Genomic DNA, 17,458 nt, shown 5'->3' with positions numbered 1-17,458 from the left:
AGGACATTTGACCTCCCATAAGCCAAAGGCAAAGCAAGCTTCGCGTGTCTCGCATCTGACCCAGCCTTCCTACCCCGAGCCCTGCCCGCAGCGGCAGGCCCAGCCTCTCTCTACCCTGGGCTCCACTGTCCTCAGTGCTGTCACTGGGCTGGGCAAGGCTCTAGCCCTCTTACCGTAATAAAGTCACCTTGGAGCTCAAGGGGACTGCTTAGAAGTGCCTTAGATGAGAAGTGGCAGGAGAGTGTTCTCTGGTGTCTCAGCAGCATGGTCGGGTCCCCATGTTGAACACTGCCAGCATGTGTAAAGGAAGCAGGACAGACCTGGGGCTGTGCCTGCCGGAGGGGTATCCCAGGCATTCTCACCGAGGCCACTTCTCTCTTTCTTTCTCAGAGAAGAGTGAGCCAGGAGACTGAAGTACTCTTTGAGTGACTGCAGTGGCTTATGGGACGTTGGCTTCAGTGCCTTTGCAGTACACCATGCTGCGTGGGATGTCGGCGACTCCGAGAGGACAGCGGCCCGAGGTCACACTCACGTGCCTTCTCCTGGCCGTGGCAGGCTGCTTTGCTGACCTGAGTGAGTGCTTCCCTTGCCTTTCTCAGCCTGCCCCTTGGAAAAACACTTTGCCCCTAGTGCCCAGTGGAAGGTCTGCACATTCTACAATAACCCTGCAGAGAGGCCGCCTTCTTCTTAGATTTCAAAGACTACTTCATTCTCACTGGCCCTCCGAGACACCTCCATTAATACAAGATGAGAAATGATCCTGGCAAAGTCACATTTGTTGTGTAAAAAACTGTCTTTTGTTGAGCACCTATGGTATGAGATTACAGCAGGCAGTTTATGTATACTGTAAGCTTCACAACAACTCTGTGAGAAGGGTGCTCTGAGTCCCATTTTATAGGTAAGAAACAGATTCCAAAAGGCTGAAGCCACATGGTTCACAAGCAGTGGCACTGGGATTCAGACCCCAGGTCTGTCCAACTCCAAAGTCCAAGCTCTTCCTTTGCACCACACTGCCACTGCTGTCTACTTTTTGGGATTAAGAACAGGCTGGAAAATGAACCCAAGGACAGTAGAGAGCTTCAGAGAAAGCTCAACTCCTCTGGGTCGCTCAGCTCAGAAAAGCTGCATAGGCATTGCACTTCTAAAAAGATCACATTGTTGGTTTCCTGGGGGTGTCAGTTCATGGCCACATCCCTGCTCTTCCTCCAGATGAGGTCCCTCAGGTCACTGTCCAGCCTTCTTCCATCGTCCAGAAGCTTGGAGGAACTGTGATCCTGGGATGCGTGGTGGAACCCCCATGGATGAACACCACATGGCGCCTGAATGGGCAGGAGCTGAACGGCTCGGATGATGCCCTGGGTGTGCTCATCACGCAAGAGACCCTCGTCATCCCTGCCCTCAGCAACCACACCATGGGACGCTACCAGTGTGTGGCCCGGATGCTTGCAGGGGCCGTGGCCAGCGTGCCAGCCACAGTGACAATAGCCAGTGAGTGCTGCCTTCTGCCCCCCTGCCATGGTGCAGTCTCTCTGCCTATTTTCTATTCTCTCTCTACCCACCATGAGTCACACCCCTGTTATTGGTCTTAACAGTATAGGGGCCTTCAAAGCTAAAATTCATAATCTGAGCAGTAGCTGCCCAGTAGTCCCCAATGACAGGGGTCCACTTGGGAAGCTGCTCTCTGAGTAGGGGCAGTGTCTAGAAAGCAGGAACTTGACACGTTGACCAGTTTCTGTGGGACCCAGAGCTGGGCCATTCCATGCCTTCCTACGTGGTCATTCTGTGGTTTAGCTGTGGTCATGCCAACTGCTCTATGTGTCACTCATTTTCTGCCCTCTGTCCTCACAGTGGTTACGGTCAGAGCACTTACAGTGAGGGCTAAGTGAGGTCTGAACAGAGCCTGCCTGGCCCACACCTGCCTTCTGGCTCTCTGAGGGGCAAGCATATTCCAAACGCCTGCTACATAAACAGTAGAACACAAAGGGAGACTGTGACAGAGGAGTAAAGAGGAAAGAAAAGAGGAAGAGATCAGGTGCCAGTGTGATCGAAGGAGGATGTCACCCTTATCTATAGGTACCTCTGGGTATACCAGGTGACCAGGCCCAAAGACACATTTTCTGATTTCCTACCCATGGTACATATAGGAAATGAGACCCAACTGATTAAATAAACTTCCAAAGTCTACAGGGCAGCCCCAACACCAAATCTTATATGCTGAGTCTATAGCCAGAAAGTATTAAGAATGACCTCTTCCTTCCTGGAACCTTAAGTATAGGGAACAGGTAAACTTGTTGCGACTGTAATGGTATTTGGCTTTAATTCTGAGCTCCTGCAGCTCGCGCCCTTATCCCTGACAGCCCTGCTTCAACCCATGTCGCCATCCTCATCACCCTCCTGGATGATATGTTCTGGGAGGTTGGTGGCCTTTATGTCATGGGTCAGGCCTAAGGCAGCAACTTCTAACATGCTCCTTAAGGGCCATCTGGGTCCCTGGGGAGTGAGAGATGGGTCCTGGGAGGAGCATGGTGAGAGGCAGGGAAGTAGAAATCAGGAAGAAGAGACCTTGCCCTTTGGTCCAAAGTCCCACAGGGGCTTCATTTTTGGGCAGAGAATGGAGCTCCGGCTGCTAGCAGTATTCCTGTTTCCTCAGGAAACAGTCCAGCAGCCCAGCCTTCTTCTCAGCAGAAGGAGGAAGGCAGGATGGGTCCCCTGCTATCTCCCTAGGGACCAGGCTGAGCCTGGGCTGGGTCTGAGAGCCCCCCACACAGTGGGAGCCACTTTTCTTTGACCAGAAGGAGCACCCACTGCTTGTAGGGTGGAGGGAGAGGGGAGAGTGAGGCGGGGTCGTCTCATCATAACAAGAAGGGCTGAGTGAGAGCTACACTTCCTGCCATCATACTCCTCTTTTATATTTTAACTTAAAATTACATTATAGGAAGTTTAGATATAGAAAATAATGTTTTCCCCATACCCACTATCATCAGAACCACCATTATCATTCTGGAGTACACCCTTCCAGTCTTTATCCATACCCATACTTTTATTTAAATTGAGATGCAACTGACATACAATATTCTGTTAGTTTTAGGTGTACAACATAGTGATTCAACATTTTATGCATTGTGAAATGGTCTCAGTATGTCTAGCTACCGTCTTTCACCATACAAAGCAATATTAATGACTACATTCCCTGTGCTGTACTTTACATCCATGACTGACTTATTTTACAACTGGAAGTCTGTACATCTTGATTCCCATCACCCGTTTCTCCGTTCTCCCTGCTGGCCCCCTTCCCCTCTGGCAATGACCACTCTGGTCTCTGAATCTATGAGTCTGGGTTTTGTTTTGTTTGTTTTGGTTTTTAGATTCCACTTATACTTGAAATCATGTGGTATTTATCTTTCTCTGTATGCCTTATTTCAGATAGCAAAATATCATATCCATACTTTTACACTGTTATAATTATACCAGAAATATACAATTTCTATCCTTTTCCGTCCCCCTTGACATTGTATGACAAGATTTTTCCATCAGCCATGTGACATTTGCTTTTCTTTTTTTACTGAGTATAGAACACATCCTGTAAAGTACACAAAGGGCACTAATCTCAGGTGAACCACTGATTTTTAAATATGCACACACTGTGTAACCTTCACTCTAGCATGTTCCCTCCTGTGCCCTCCTAGTTAGTCTGTCCCCCCAGCCCAACCAGAACAGGGTTGCAATTGCTAATGGCCCTGGAACACCCCCCAGATGTACTCCTATCCCTCCTCCTATGGTTAGGCAGTTAGGTTGCTTCCCATTGTTCAGGAGTACACATAAGGTGTGCCTTTTAGCAACATTTGTACCTTCGAAGGGTAAAGCTGCCCATCTCGGAGGACTACTCATCTGCAGATGGTCAGCAAGTGTCTGAAGACTCAGGAAACTCCATAACCATTCATTTGGCTTAATGAGGAGCCAGGCTGAACCTTTCAATGTTTGCAGGAAGGAAGAGTTGGAGAGCAGAAGATTCATGTTGGAGCCCTCCTTCTACTTCAAGGTGTATCTGTGTGAGGAGAGACATTATACAGCCTTTATTTTTAGAGAATTCCTGGCCATTTCTTTCTCTGGTGCTTGGCAGGATCTGCAGTTGGCAGTGAGGACCAACGGAACGGTTTGGTTGCAACCCAGGAAGGCCCAGTGGGTGAAGAAGGGGCTTGTGCAGAAGCCGAGTGAGTCTTGTTTGAAAGCCAAGAACTATTGGCTTGTCAGTTAGACATGAATCAGAAGTGAAATGTTTGGGCCTGACTCGAAGGCTGGAAATGGAGAGAGCAAGCTTAGTCGGGGTTGTGTCATGGAGAAGAGGGAGTTGGAGGAGAGGAACCACAGCCTCTCAAACTTGGAGAAGTTTGGCATTGGGAAGGCAGGAAAGGCGGGAGAAAGGGGTGCTGTCTTTGGGTTCATGCCATGGGGGATTTGGCCCAGACTCAACAGCTAGATTAAGTTTCCGAAAGCACATTCCTGAGCAGAATGGGGGCTGTGTTTTGCTGGTTGTCTGATGGTGGAGGGAGGCTGAGTGGCAGAAGGGATTACCAAAGGCATGGTCTGCCTTCGGAGGCAAGGCTGGGCAGTGGCGTGCTGGTGCACACACATGCACACCCACCCGCCCTTGGCACTTAAATCCCCTTTTCCTCTGCCCTCTTCCCCATGTGTTCAGATGTTCCTCAAACAAAGAAAGCACTTGCTGTTAGGCCTATGTGGCAAGACACTGCCGCCTGTGTCTTACTGAATTCTCTGAGATCACCAGGAGCTTTCAATGATGGAGGCTGGGACCTAGCTTGAGGATCCAGGGGCTGTTGGAGGTCTCCAGCAGAACTTTCCTGGTTCAGACCTCGTTCACTCTGACACTTGGGATGCACTTGGCCTTTGCCCGTACCTGGTGAGATCAGCTTCTGTTGTTCAGGTAAAATGGAAGCACCGGCAGAGTCCACCTGCACAGCTGACCCTGTGCTGCAGGTCATCCTGGCTGTGGAGATAAGGGCCTGTCCACTCTCTTCTGTGGAGAGGTTTCTTCCTATTGAACCTAAACTTCATTTGTGGTAGATCTCTCTTGCTGCTAACAATTACTTCAGACCACTTTGTCTATTCCTGCTTTTTGAAATATTTTCCATTTTGATCTCCTTTTTTCCTCTTACCATTTTTTTTCACAAGCTTCACACCAGGAGGCCAACCACTCTACATGGCTCCCATCCCCCCGAACCAGCAGCCGACAGTGTCAGTGGTGCTGGGTTCCTTCTTTCTGAGCCTCGGGCCAGACTTAGAATCATTCTCAGTGCAGCATAGCTGCTTTATCTGTCTTCTCTTACCTCCAAATATACGCCATTCAAATAAACTCCTACACAATTCTTCACCTTTAACTTTTTTCTATTTTTTTAATTCTTTATTCTCCCAGTTACCCTATCATCTCTAGGTCCCAGTCGTAGTTGGAAATAAAACAGGTAATGGGGTAGTAATTCTAATTCTGGGAATTTTAGCTCTCAGGCTAATGTCTCGAGTTGATGCTGGTGTAATTGAGAGTGGATCTGGGTTCTTAGTCTCCTGGATAAGATGAACTACAGTATCATATTATCCATAAAGCAAGTCAGACCCATGAATTGCCTAACAGAGATGTAAACAGTTTTAATGGGAGTTCAGGCTAACAGTGATTCATTTCAACTTCAGGTCATCAAGAAAGACTCAGGCGTTGAACCTTGAAAAATGTGTATGGGACAACCTTTATCTCTGATTTCTGAGTCCGTACATACCTTTCTCAAACCTTCAACAACTAAATGGAGCTCTCAGCTCTGTGCAGTGAGACCTAAACCTTAGTGTGGTTTCCTGGACGTGCAGATATTTCCACAGTGTGCTTAATTTCCATTGTGAGGTATTTCCATAGTGAGTTCCATCAAATCCTCAAAACCAGGTGATGTCTCTCTCCTGCTATGCCATCCTTTTCCCCATCCCTGCATTTCTCACTGTTCCTCACCTCTTTTCCCTTTAGGAATATATGTTTTGTGATTAAAAAAGGAAACTTTAGTGTTTTCCCACCATCACCACTCTCCCCAGTCTGGTTCAGCCAGCCAGTGACTCCTTGACAAAACAAGAAGGAACGGTTTGCTCCAAACAGGAAAAACATTTGTTGTTGGCTCGGGTGTCTCAGAGAATCCTGGGCAAGACCTCTGCTTTGGGATGAAGGGGTGGAAGCAGGATGGAGAGCTGGGGAAGGAGAAAGACACAGGCGGCTTCCAGAGCTGCCCTAGCAGGGAAAGGGGGTCTGCAGCTGAAAGCTGGGGCTGAAGGCAGCTGTCAGACTCAGTGCTGTCTGCCTCTGCAGGGAGAGACAGAGGCAGCTCCACATTAGGGTGTATAGTTGGAAATGGGGAACAAGCTTGAGCTTGAACGGGACTGCTTTATACCATAAATCTTCTGTCTGACTTTGCCAATTGGACAAGAAAATTATTGAAAGACAGCTTAGACCCAAAAGGTGCTTAAATATCTAAGTAGGAAATGACTAAGGAATACCTTATAGATTTAGACCAAAGTCACATTAATCTTCAGTTTTCTACTGGATACAGACAGAAATTCACACCTCATAACAATTTCCCCTGATATTCTGGTGATATCTTCAGGTGACATTGGCAATACTGATCCCATCAGGCCTGGTGCAAGTACCCAGACAAATGCATGGTGGAAGCTCTGCCCAGGGCTTCATGGCGGCAGTTGTCTGCCTCAGATTCCCTATGTAGCAATGGTCAGTATTTACCAAAAGAAAACCTCCAGTCCAGGGTGCATCTCCTACAAAGTTTAGAACTTTTAACCTACTACGTGCCTCTCCTCACTCTGGTCTTTGCAGACACAGCCACATGCTTAAATAAAATTGTAGGTCCATTTCTAATCTAGGAGAAAAGGGGAGGACCACGTAGTGGGTTACGAAGTATAACGAGCCTGAATGGACTTTGAGAAGACTTTGTGCAGCAAGATGAGAGAGGAGTGATTAGCTTGCTTGAAATCACTGGAATCCTTTAAGGAACATAATGCAAAATGGTTCCTTTAAAATGAAAAAAGAATCAAGGGTGCAAATTGAGTCCCTCGGCTCCCCACTTTTGTGTGTGTGAGAAGCTAAGGAATTTCTACTTGAACCTTGTTTTAGACTTTAAACGATTTTTGGAATCTGGTAATAACCCCAAGAATTATAGAAATGAGTCTGTCCTACAAATGGGACAAAGTGTTCACGTCTAAGATAAAAGACTATTATTTAATAGTGAGAAAAAAATGTAAACAAAAGGAAAAAAGCCTGCTAAATGCAAAACAGTTTTTTTTTTTCTGTAGGAAAATTGTGCTTAATTTTGAGTACCTGTGCTCCTCCTCTAGTTAAAACATTTGAAGACGCCAGGGATCACAGAATAAGACTCAGGCTGTAGTGTGATACTTAAGCCTCTCTCCCTGCCCCTGCTCCCATTCCAGACCCAGCAAGCTGTGTTTCCTTGCCTTACCTTGCACTTTCCCCTTGTCGTCCTTCCGTGTTGTCCTGTGGCATCTTCCTTGCCCTTCCCATCCCCCAGAAAGTTCCCAACCCCCTTGGGTGAATGAGTTCCTTCTCAGTTTTCAAGTCACAAGTGTCTTCTCCTCTAGGACTCTCTTCTTGTCTGGAGTAGGGTTTCCCCTTCCCAGTGTCCTCACCATCCTGTGTTTACTTCTCTAGCCCCCTCCTGCCGTGGGTTCCTTACCCACTCCTCTCTGCGACCACACTGGCTCACACAAGGCCTGGCACACAGTAGGCCTTCAGGGAGTGTCTATAAAGAAGAAGACTCCCAGATAAGATGTGTTTAAGGTCTAGAAGACCAGAAAGAACATGCAGAAGGCAAATAATGATCTCTTCAACAAATTCTGATACATGACACGTTTTAAGGAGATACATAAGAAAGGATAAAGCAAGAACTCAGGGTATAAAATTGATGGATGTCAGAGGCATAAAGGTTTCTATTAAAAAGAAACTGAGATGTTTGGAGGAAAATCTGGAAACTTTGAAAGGAGATGCCAGTGAATGTGGCTCCACATCCTATCAGACACCTCACAGGACACTATCAGAGGCGGTGAGTAGATGGCATCATTAACTGCCACTGTTTATGGGAATATGTAGTTCCCAGGTGTGGGGGCAGAAAAAGTGCAAATGCTGTGGACCCCACTGGCCTTAGGGACAGTGCCCAGGCTCTCCACCTAGAATTCTGTTCTCCAGGGCCCTCTCCCTTCTTTCTCTGAGTGTCTTGGTCTCCATCTTCTCTCCTCTCTCTCTTCCTGCACAGGCTGCCAGCCTGCCAACGACTGTGCCAGGATCCAGCTCTGGCTCTCATGAGCCCAGACCACCAGGATTCACATTAATTTTCCCACTGCTAAGTTTATAGTTTATATTTGGTTGATCAGAGAAATATGTGTGTTGTGGGTTGCTGGCAAGTAAATCTTTTTTTCCTTCTTCTCTCTTTCTGTAGTGTATTTTTTCAAACCATTTCATTCCTTCATCTAGTCCAAAAGAAACTCCTCAGTTCTGCTCTCCAGCCCTACCTCACAGCAGCACTGAAGTCAGATAAATGAGACATCTTCCCTGTTCATCTGGCAGCCAGACTCAGTGGAGACATGGCTCCCATCCTTGACTTCAAGGATTTATCACATTTCTCGTTCTCTTATTATGTCTTTTTTTCCCCAATATTTTTAATTGGTTCAAGCCAAGAAATTCCTGAAGCATTAGGCCAGTTTTATTACAAATCATTTAATGACACTGCAGACTAAGTTCTTTTTATTTTCCACTCCTCCCTTTATGCCCCTTCTCCTCTTCTGCCCTCTTCCCCCCGCTCTTTAATCTCTTCTCCATCCCCTGCTTTCTCCCACTACTCAAACCTGGTTGCAAACCCCACCAGAACTCAAAAAAAAAAAAACACAGGCTTTAACAACTAATGTGTTTGGCATCTGCAAAGGGTTTTTTTTTCCCCATGGAGACTGTTTTTATTTAAATAAAAGAGAGCATGCCTTACTTTCATCAGAAAGCATGTTTGAGAAATTTCATGTCATGTTTCCATGGTTGTCAGGAGAGAGGTTTGGAGCCAAAATCATTTGTGCAATTGAACAGGCAGAAAAAAATCCTAAAGCAAGCAAACGTATGATCCACTCTCCCAGCTCGCACAGGCGGGAACAGTACTCCCTCTGCCAGCCCCCTTTCTGACTTACTCCAGAGATAGAGGTGACCTGACCTAGGCTGGCGGAGGTGGTAGGGGCTATGTTCGGGGACACCACTCTTGTGAATACTGTGCCCTGCCTGTGTGTTTGATCTGTCTTGTCTATTAGAATAAAGCCCTCATGGTTAGGAACTCCGTGGTACCTTCTGTGGTGCATGACATACTAGCCAATTCTGCTGGTACAGGACTGAGTGAATGAATCAGTGATGCCTGGATGGACGGTATTGTACCAAACGCCAACTTCAGAGGATGCCGTTCTGCCCAGCCTTGTGGGCTGCAGCTGGGTCTGGCTTCGTGGTCTGTGTGCTAGGGCTACGGATTGGCAAAAGGCTCCGTCATGGCCCTGAACGTGTGGCTTCTGGGATGTCTGGCCATCCCACAGCAAACCCTGTCCACTCCCAGGTGCTAGGCTGTCTGACCTAACGGAGGCCCAGTCAGGCTCCAGCCTCTGCTCTGCTTCTGTACTAATCGCTGTGAGTTTTCACTTGCAGAACACTTTATTTCAGAGGGGTCATGCCAAGCCATGGTTCCTCAGGCGGCTTGGAGGTACAATGCAGTGTTGTGATGTTCTGCCCATCAGTGAAGCAGTTTGGGGCACAGGAGAGCCCCTGTGTTGCCAGAAGCCACACAGGGAAGCAGTGCCCAGGACCTGTCAGCTGCTTGGGCACCAAGTCCACCTGTACAGCAGTGAGCCACAGGCTCTTCCTTTTATTCCCCTTGAACCTTTGCCAGCTTTTTGGGACTAAGGTGCAGAAAAGGGCACAGGGTCAACATGCCCCTGAGGAGTACTCCATCAGGGCAAACTCTTTCTGTGCTTTGGAACATTAGCCATAGATGCAACCAGCTATCACAGAGCCCAAGTGAGCCTGGAGATGTGAGAGTTAGGGAGCAGAATTACCAGTCAGCCCAGAGACTTGCTGGTGGCCAAGAGGCTACTGAGCCATCTGGCCCCACTGCAAGTGAGCCCAAGACGGTGCCCTCACAACCTGATGGCTGCCATCCAGACCTCAGCAGATGAGTGCAGACTTGTCTTGTGATCCCCGAGAACAGGGAGGAGGGCAGGACAGGACTGACTGTACTTGAGAAATGCCTGGATGGGTAGAAAGCAAATTATTAAGTGTTGAGCTGAGCTCATGGAGATAGGATGTTGGTAACTCCATGCAGCCTGCAGTCAAACACACTCAGACAGAATTGAACTTTGATTTGCAGACTTGGGGAGAAGAGGAGCAAATGAGAAGACTCCCTGAAAGTGATTGTGAGGTTTATGGATTACACTGAGGGCATCTGCAGCACAACACCCCCTGTACCTGGACGGGTAAATTCTATAGAAAGGTTGGGGGTTGGGGGATGAGCCTACAGTTTATAGATTTGGTGATTTTGTGTTAGGGGACTGCATTAACATATACTAAATATGGTAGTTTAATTCATAGCTCTACTGAGCCTTTTATTAAATAAAGGAGGAATAAGGCCAGAAGATGATGAGAAATTCAAAAGGGGTTCAAGATAAAACTTGTCAATTTATAGTCTCCTGTATGATTCTGGTGATGGCTGCCACACCCACATGCCTCTAAAAGTTACTTTCTTTTGGCCAAGAAGGTAGGGGCCTGATGCACCCTGTAAATGTGAAGAGGACACACAGAACACATCCCATGATTTGTGTCTGACCTAGTGTCACTGTAATCTGAATATCCAGGGGTCCTATGGAAGTGATCTATCAGAAGATCCATCTTCTCTTAAGAAACTGAGTGCTTAGAAGGAAGGGGCTGGGCAGGGTTCTGTATGGAGCTGACCTATTATGGGCTTACTCACAAAGCACAAAATTCTGTGACAAGAAAGGTTGGTTAACTGAGAGATAGCCCCAAAGACCTGTTGAGAGCTGAGAAACAAGAGGGAGCCTTTTGGCATTTAATTAGTCCAGACAAGTTAATAAAATAGTTGAAAGAATACACAAAGAAAGGATGCAAAAGAGGGGTCTTAGAGAAGGTAAGAGGATTAAAGCTGCAAAAACATTTCTCTAATGGATTTCTCAAACACACCAGCCCACAGGCAAGGGCAGGTGTCCTGTCAAACCATTTCCCCATGAAACCTGATCCATCAGTCTGCAGCCAGGCCTGCTTACCCCATTTGTAACTAAAGGGCCTGCCCCCTATTCCTACTGAGGCCCTCTGAGCAGCCTCGGGGCTCGCCAGGAAACCGGCTGTGCAGACAAAGGGGCCTAGGAACAGGCTGGTTTCCTTCACAGGCAGCCAGCTAGATCTCTGCGTCTGCCTCATCTGGTGGCTGATTAGGCTCTTATTGATCATGAAGTCGCCACCCCTCCCGGGGCCTCCTTCCTGCTCGAAAACATGAGCAAAGCGGGTGCTCTGATTTTCAGATCATTCATCACATCATTGCTCTGCCTTTGATCCCTTAGTGAAACGCAACTTTGCTCCAGCAGCCAAATTGGGAGTGTTTGCCTAGTGAAGCACCAGAGAAGGCTTAAGCTCAAGAGACACAGGGAGGGGGCAAGGCCACCGACCGAACTACTGCTTATTTGTTTTGAAGCCAGGAAGGCTCGCCTGCCAGTAGGCCCTTGTGGAGAGCTGGATGCCCATCTGGGGTGTCCTCCATCCTGCCCGCGCCGGCTGTTGTGCACATGTTGGCATCAGAACAGAGGGGCTGTCTGGCTGCATTGCTGACCAATATCCAGCTTTGTGCCTCCCCCATTGCACAGCCTTCTGTCTCCAACCAAGCAGTTGTCAAAGAGTGCAGAAGGAGCCAAGAAGGGCTGGAGGGGGGGCAGACTGTTTTCTAGGATTGGGTCGGACAGGTGGGTGCATGGAGGAATGCATGCTTCATGCCTGGATAAGCCTTCAGTTACAATGGGGCAGCCGCCCGGGGCCAGTAAGATAGAGATGGCATTCTGGTGCCAAACCCCTTTCAGTTGCTCACATCTTTTGCAAAATGATCTGTTAGGTTTAAGTATATTCTTGCTTGAGGCAAATTTCCTTGGAATGAGGTAAAGAAAAGGAGAAAGAAAAAAAAAACCCTCAAAAACTCTTGGTGGAGTAGTTTTAGGTTTATCAGACCATGGCAGAGAGGGCTCCTCGGTGACAGGAATTTTCCAGGTCTCTGAGCCCACAGTTGCTCATGGCTTGCTTTGTGGGGTGCCTCCTGACTTAGCAGGTACAGCACGTACTGTGCTGAGGATTAAGGCCTGTGCATTGTCTCTGAAAAGCAATTGGCAACATCTAGCCTGAGCACAGGCCATCCACCTCTTTCCAAGTCTGTACCTTTCTCCTCTCTGGGAGAAAAGGTGTCCACTGTGTTGGCTCAGAAGCTCAGCCAGGTCTGGGTTACATAATTTGCAGTGTCCAGTGCAAAATGAACATATGGGATCCCTTGTTCGAACATTAGTAAAAATTTCAAGACAGTGACAGTCGATCATTAAACCAAGGCTACTGGAGCCTTCCAATAGTGGGGCCTGTGCTACTGTGCAGGTTACACAAGGGAAGCTAGCCTCGGGCTCAGCCTTCCCAACTGTTGATTCATTCAGCAAGAATTGAGAGAGCATGAGCTCCACCCTGAGTCCTGTGCAGTGGGGCATGGGGTTGGGACACGGACTGAAAATTTAGTAGGCCACCCACTAGGAATTTACAATTTAGTTAGGGTCAGATATCACACACACAAAATATAATAGTAGTGAGATAATTCTTCAAAAGCTTGGAAGCTCTACACCCACCCAAAGGAAGGAATCCACTAGAGATTTCACCCTGACCAGGCATCACTTGTGTAGCCTGGAAAGTGAAATGAGGCAATAAAATGAATCAGACAGTCTGTCATCGTTTTTGCCCTACCACTCATGCAGAGCATATATTTCTTATTTCACATTCATTAAACCTATTTCACCTCTTTCTGGTGACCTGGAAGTACCCTGTCAAGAAACATTTTATTTTCAAAATAGCCACACTTAGATAAAAGGTCAGCTGCACTTAGAAAAGGTTTATAGAAAATATACTGTGCTAGGCCCTTGTTTTGACTGAGCTCACATTGTAGACTGAATGCAACTAGGAAATTTGAGTTTGTAGGTAAAAATGGTCACCTTGTACCTGACTTGAGGGGCCCAGGTTCCAAAATAATCAGTCATTCAGTCATTTAACGTTTACTGAGTGTCTATATGGGCCAGGCCCTGGGTTAGTTCAGAGGACACATATATGGACAAGACTTGATCCTTATCCCTAAAAAGTTCACAATCTAATACTGTAATCAAAGGGACAGTGATCCTTTCATAGAAACCAAGGGGCTTTCCTGACCTGACTTGGCTTGACTAAGAGCTTCTGGAAAGTTCCATTAAGTGGGAACCCTCCTGACCTGAGTGCCTTGCCCACTGGGCTCTCCTGTGGTGACAGCAGTTTGTTTTGGTAATTACCTCTTGCTTCTGGGAGAAACCTGACTCCCGCCCACTCCTGTTGCCTTCCCTGGGTGTCAGTGGGAACAAGGCATGGGCAAATGGAGTCTTGTGGTGCCATGGCAGTGAGCCCTGATGGGATCAGTTCTCAGGAGCTGAGCAGAATCTGGGGTGGTCAGCATTCAGAGACGGAGCCTCCAGGACTCTCTATGCACCTTTATGAAGAGAGGGTCTAGGTAAATACTTTCCTCTTTCTTATCTTATTCTACATTAGCTTTATTTCCTCTCTTAAATTAAATTCAGCTATAATCCTGACAACCAAATTTGGAATTTGGTTTTGTTACACAAATGGCCTATTTTGTTAAGTAGCATCAGTGATTTGACTCATACAAAAAGAGTTGTGTTGTTTGGACTATTGGAGTGTTTGGGAAATATGCTTCTCTTGTTCCAGAAGGATCTCCGTCCTCTCCCAGTTTAGATCCTGGTCTTGCCTGAGCCGAGTTAGGAGAGAAAGCCACTTGCAGCCAGAGACGGCATCCTGGTGTCAGGACCCTGGGCTGTCCCACGTTGCACTGCCACTAAGCCACACAGGGAAGATCCCTCTTTGTCTTAGGAAGCCCAGAGGGCGTCCACAGACCCCCCCCCCATCCCCAGCCCTTAGAAAGGAGGTGCCATGACACAGAGCATAGCTCCTGGGTAGCAGCCGTCAGCCTCTGGTTATAACTGTGGTTGGCAAATAAGCACAATCTCGGGCCTGTCACTCTCAGTGGACATCTGAGAAGAACTGGGGAAGGCTGTTCTTGGAACTAGAGAAAAGACATCACATTCTGTTTGTTGTTCCCTCCCCTCTCCATTAGCTGAGCTGTGCCAGCACATTTGTGCCTTGACGGTGACCCATTTCTAGCCACGTTCTATAGGGCCAGCAGGCCTGGCTAGCTCACCCCCAAGTCTCAGTGTAACAGGAGGCTGGTCTGTGTCACAGGCACCTCCTGATGGATTCTCTACACCCGCCCCCACCCTCCAGCTTATTTAGACGGAGCTGGGCTCCTATGTGGTGATAAGGGCCAGTTCTACAAACTCCTGTAGACAATAAACAGCTGGGGGAAGGACTCAGAGCACCCAAGAGCACCTTGCAGCTGTTTATTGTGACTAAGGACACCAAGGCATCTGCCCCCTGGAACGCTGCATTGCCTCTCTCCTCCAGCGAGGCCCAACTGGTACCCATCCCTCTCTCTGCAGATCTTCAGGACTTCAAGTTAGATGTGCAGCATGTGATTGAAGTTGACGAGGGGAACACAGCAGTTATTGCCTGCCACCTTCCTGAGAGCCACCCAAAAGCCCAGGTCCGATATAGCGTCAAACAAGAGTGGCTGGAGGCATCCAGAGGTAAGTGAGCAAGAGGAGCCCGGAGGCCCAGGCCAGAGGGACACCGGCTGCGTCTGACGGCAGCCTCCCAAACACCCATCAGCATATCGGCAGCCCCTCTGCCTGCTGGCCATTCACCCTCTACATTGGTATTTAGCCCTCTAGGACCTATAAGGATTGGCTTCCCTTGTGGGGTCCTCTGCCCTGTCATGAGGAACTTCTCCATTCTTTGAGGCCCTCTGAGCTGCTGCCATTTGATCAGGGCTTCCTGCACAGGGGTCCAGATCCCCCCTGTGTGAGCTCCCTGCCACCACACACCCATGGAAAGGCTGCCTGATGAACCCAGCTGTCCCTGAGGCTCCAGGGTCACCCGGTGGGAGGCAGAGCCCTTCCCACACAGCACAGCAGTCTGTGGCAGAACTTGAGCTCTTCACTCTCCCCATCTTCCTGGTCTTGCAGCTATGGCAGCTGCCACAACTTCCCTCTCAGGCCACAACAGAGGCCACGCTTTGGTCCACAGAGTGCCAGCAAGGAGCGTTGATGTGTCCCAAGACAGAGTCAGCTTCTTGCCACAACACCCTGCACTCGAGGCCAAGCAGACCCTGTTTGACTGGCCCCACAGCTCAAAATGTATACCTTTTAAATATCCTGTGGATTTTAAAATATTTTTAACTTTTTCTAGTTATGAAAAGAATGTATGTTCCCTATAGAAAACTATTTTTTGAAAGGGTAAAACCCCTAATCCTGCCACCCAGAAATAACTGGAGACTGAGAGGAGAGCATTAACCTCTGTGGTCCCTAGAGAAGCCTGGCAGCAGCCCCTGGGGTCCCCCTGGCACAAGGGCTTTGCCCATTCTGTCTGGCATTTGCCTGCACAGCTCACACTGGGGTAGGCCCAGTAACAGGAAGGCACTGGGTGCAGTGAGCCTGGATGGCAGAGACACCTCGACTCCCAGGCAGGCCACCAGGAAGCTGTGACAGCCAGGGCTTTGCCTCCTGGGAAGCTGAACACCAACCCAGTCGCTGGGGTGTCCAGAAGCTGTGAATCTGTCTCCTGTTGAATGAAGCTGAACACAACCCTCAGGCCCCACGGCCCCTCTGTCCAGACCAGACAAAGCCTAGCAGGCCAGCGATGCAGTGAAGGGCTTCAGTGGACATTCATGGAGTGGGCAGTGACTGGGGGTTAGGATATTCCGTCCTGGTCACAGCAGTCCAGTAGTGAGGTGTCGCTGAGCTGTGACCGTGACAGAGACTGAAGGGAAAATCTAAAGGCAATTCCCTCCTTCCTGGCAGCTTGCAGGAAAGATGACCTTATCTCCCCTATACACAGCCCAAGCCCCTCAATTCTTACGTGACTCGGAGGCAGCACACAATATGCCACTTTATAAATGAGGAAGCAGGATCTGAGAGGTTAATTAACTTGCCCCAAATCACACAGTTAGCACACAGCTGTTCCAGAGGTTGAGCCCAGGTCTGGCAGCCCCCGAATGCTTCCTTTCCTCCCTACCCCAGCTCCCTTGAAAGTGTACAGTGCTCTTCCATAGACCCATGTGCTAACTTGGGGGATCAGGCCGCCAGCCGGTATGGTAGCTGGGTAGCTAGTTTCCCATCCCTGGCACTTCTGTCCCACTAGGTGAGAGGTTTTACAGAGAAAACAGCATTTCCACTTTGCACTTACTGGGATTCGGGTGTACAGCCCAGGGCTCCTGCCCTACCTGACCCCCAACCTCTGCAGGAGCTGCCGCGTGCAGTATTCCAGGCCCACACTCATCCCATGCCCCCTCACCCTGTCCTCTGCTCAGGTAACTACCTGATCATGCCGTCGGGGAATCTCCAGATCGTGAACGCCAGCCAGGAGGATGAGGGAATGTACAAGTGTGCTGCTTACAACCCAGTGACCCAGGAAGTGAAAACTTCAGGCTCCAGTGACAGGCTGCGTGTGCGCCGTAAGTAGTAGGGGGCCGGGGGGTCGCTGATGTTGGTTGGGGGACACCTAGCTGTGCGGGGAGGAGGAGCCTGCGGGGGCCAGGGTGGGGAGGGGCACAGCTGTGCTGCCTCCAGGTCTGTGTTCAAGGTAGGAGTTGTGGTTGTGGGGCCCAGGCCAGGCGGACATCCAGGACTCTGGACTCTGACAGGGTGGGGAGGCTCTTCTCCCCTCCATCCAGACCACGTTCTAGTCTCTCGTAGCACATGGCCCTCACCTGGCTGGTGGGTGGCTATGCTTACTGTCATATCAGGGCACTGTGAGGGACACTCCCTTCCCCTGCTTATCCAGTGCTATCCTTCACTGTTACTTTCAAAGGGGGGGGATCTGTTGGGATGTGTGTGCTGGGGCAGGACAGTCTGGCACTCAGCAGCTGACCGCATGTGCACAGAAAAGGCTGTGGTGCATTTGCGCCTCTGTGAGGCTGCCAGCGCTGTCTGGCACGGGGCCAGGCTGTGCCTCCAGTGGTCTGCACTG

General features: G+C 49.0%; 1 protein-coding gene across 7 annotated transcripts in view; it reads left to right on the top strand.

Moving 5' to 3' along the window:
- BOC (BOC cell adhesion associated, oncogene regulated) overlaps positions 1–17,458 on the top strand; it is a 68,376-nt gene that overhangs the window by 36,008 nt on the left and 14,910 nt on the right. For 5 of the 7 annotated variants that reach the window (XM_073231667.1, XM_073231669.1, XM_037017650.2 and 2 more), the window contains 4 exons: positions 391–573; positions 1,210–1,488; positions 14,872–15,018; positions 16,800–16,943. In XM_073231667.1, coding sequence (XP_073087768.1) covers positions 477–573; positions 1,210–1,488; positions 14,872–15,018; positions 16,800–16,943 — 667 coding nt within the window. In that variant the 5' untranslated portion in view covers positions 391–476. The remainder of the gene's footprint in view (positions 1–390; positions 574–1,209; positions 1,489–14,871; positions 15,019–16,799; positions 16,944–17,458) is intronic. The other 2 variants (XM_073231670.1, XM_073231671.1) reach the window with 1 other exon arrangement.

This window comes from Manis javanica, chromosome 3, assembly GCF_040802235.1.
Source record: "Manis javanica isolate MJ-LG chromosome 3, MJ_LKY, whole genome shotgun sequence".
NCBI lineage: Eukaryota > Metazoa > Chordata > Mammalia > Pholidota > Manidae > Manis > Manis javanica.
The sequence above is the reverse complement of the archived record's forward strand: the minus strand, read 5'-3'. Positions and strand labels throughout refer to the sequence as shown.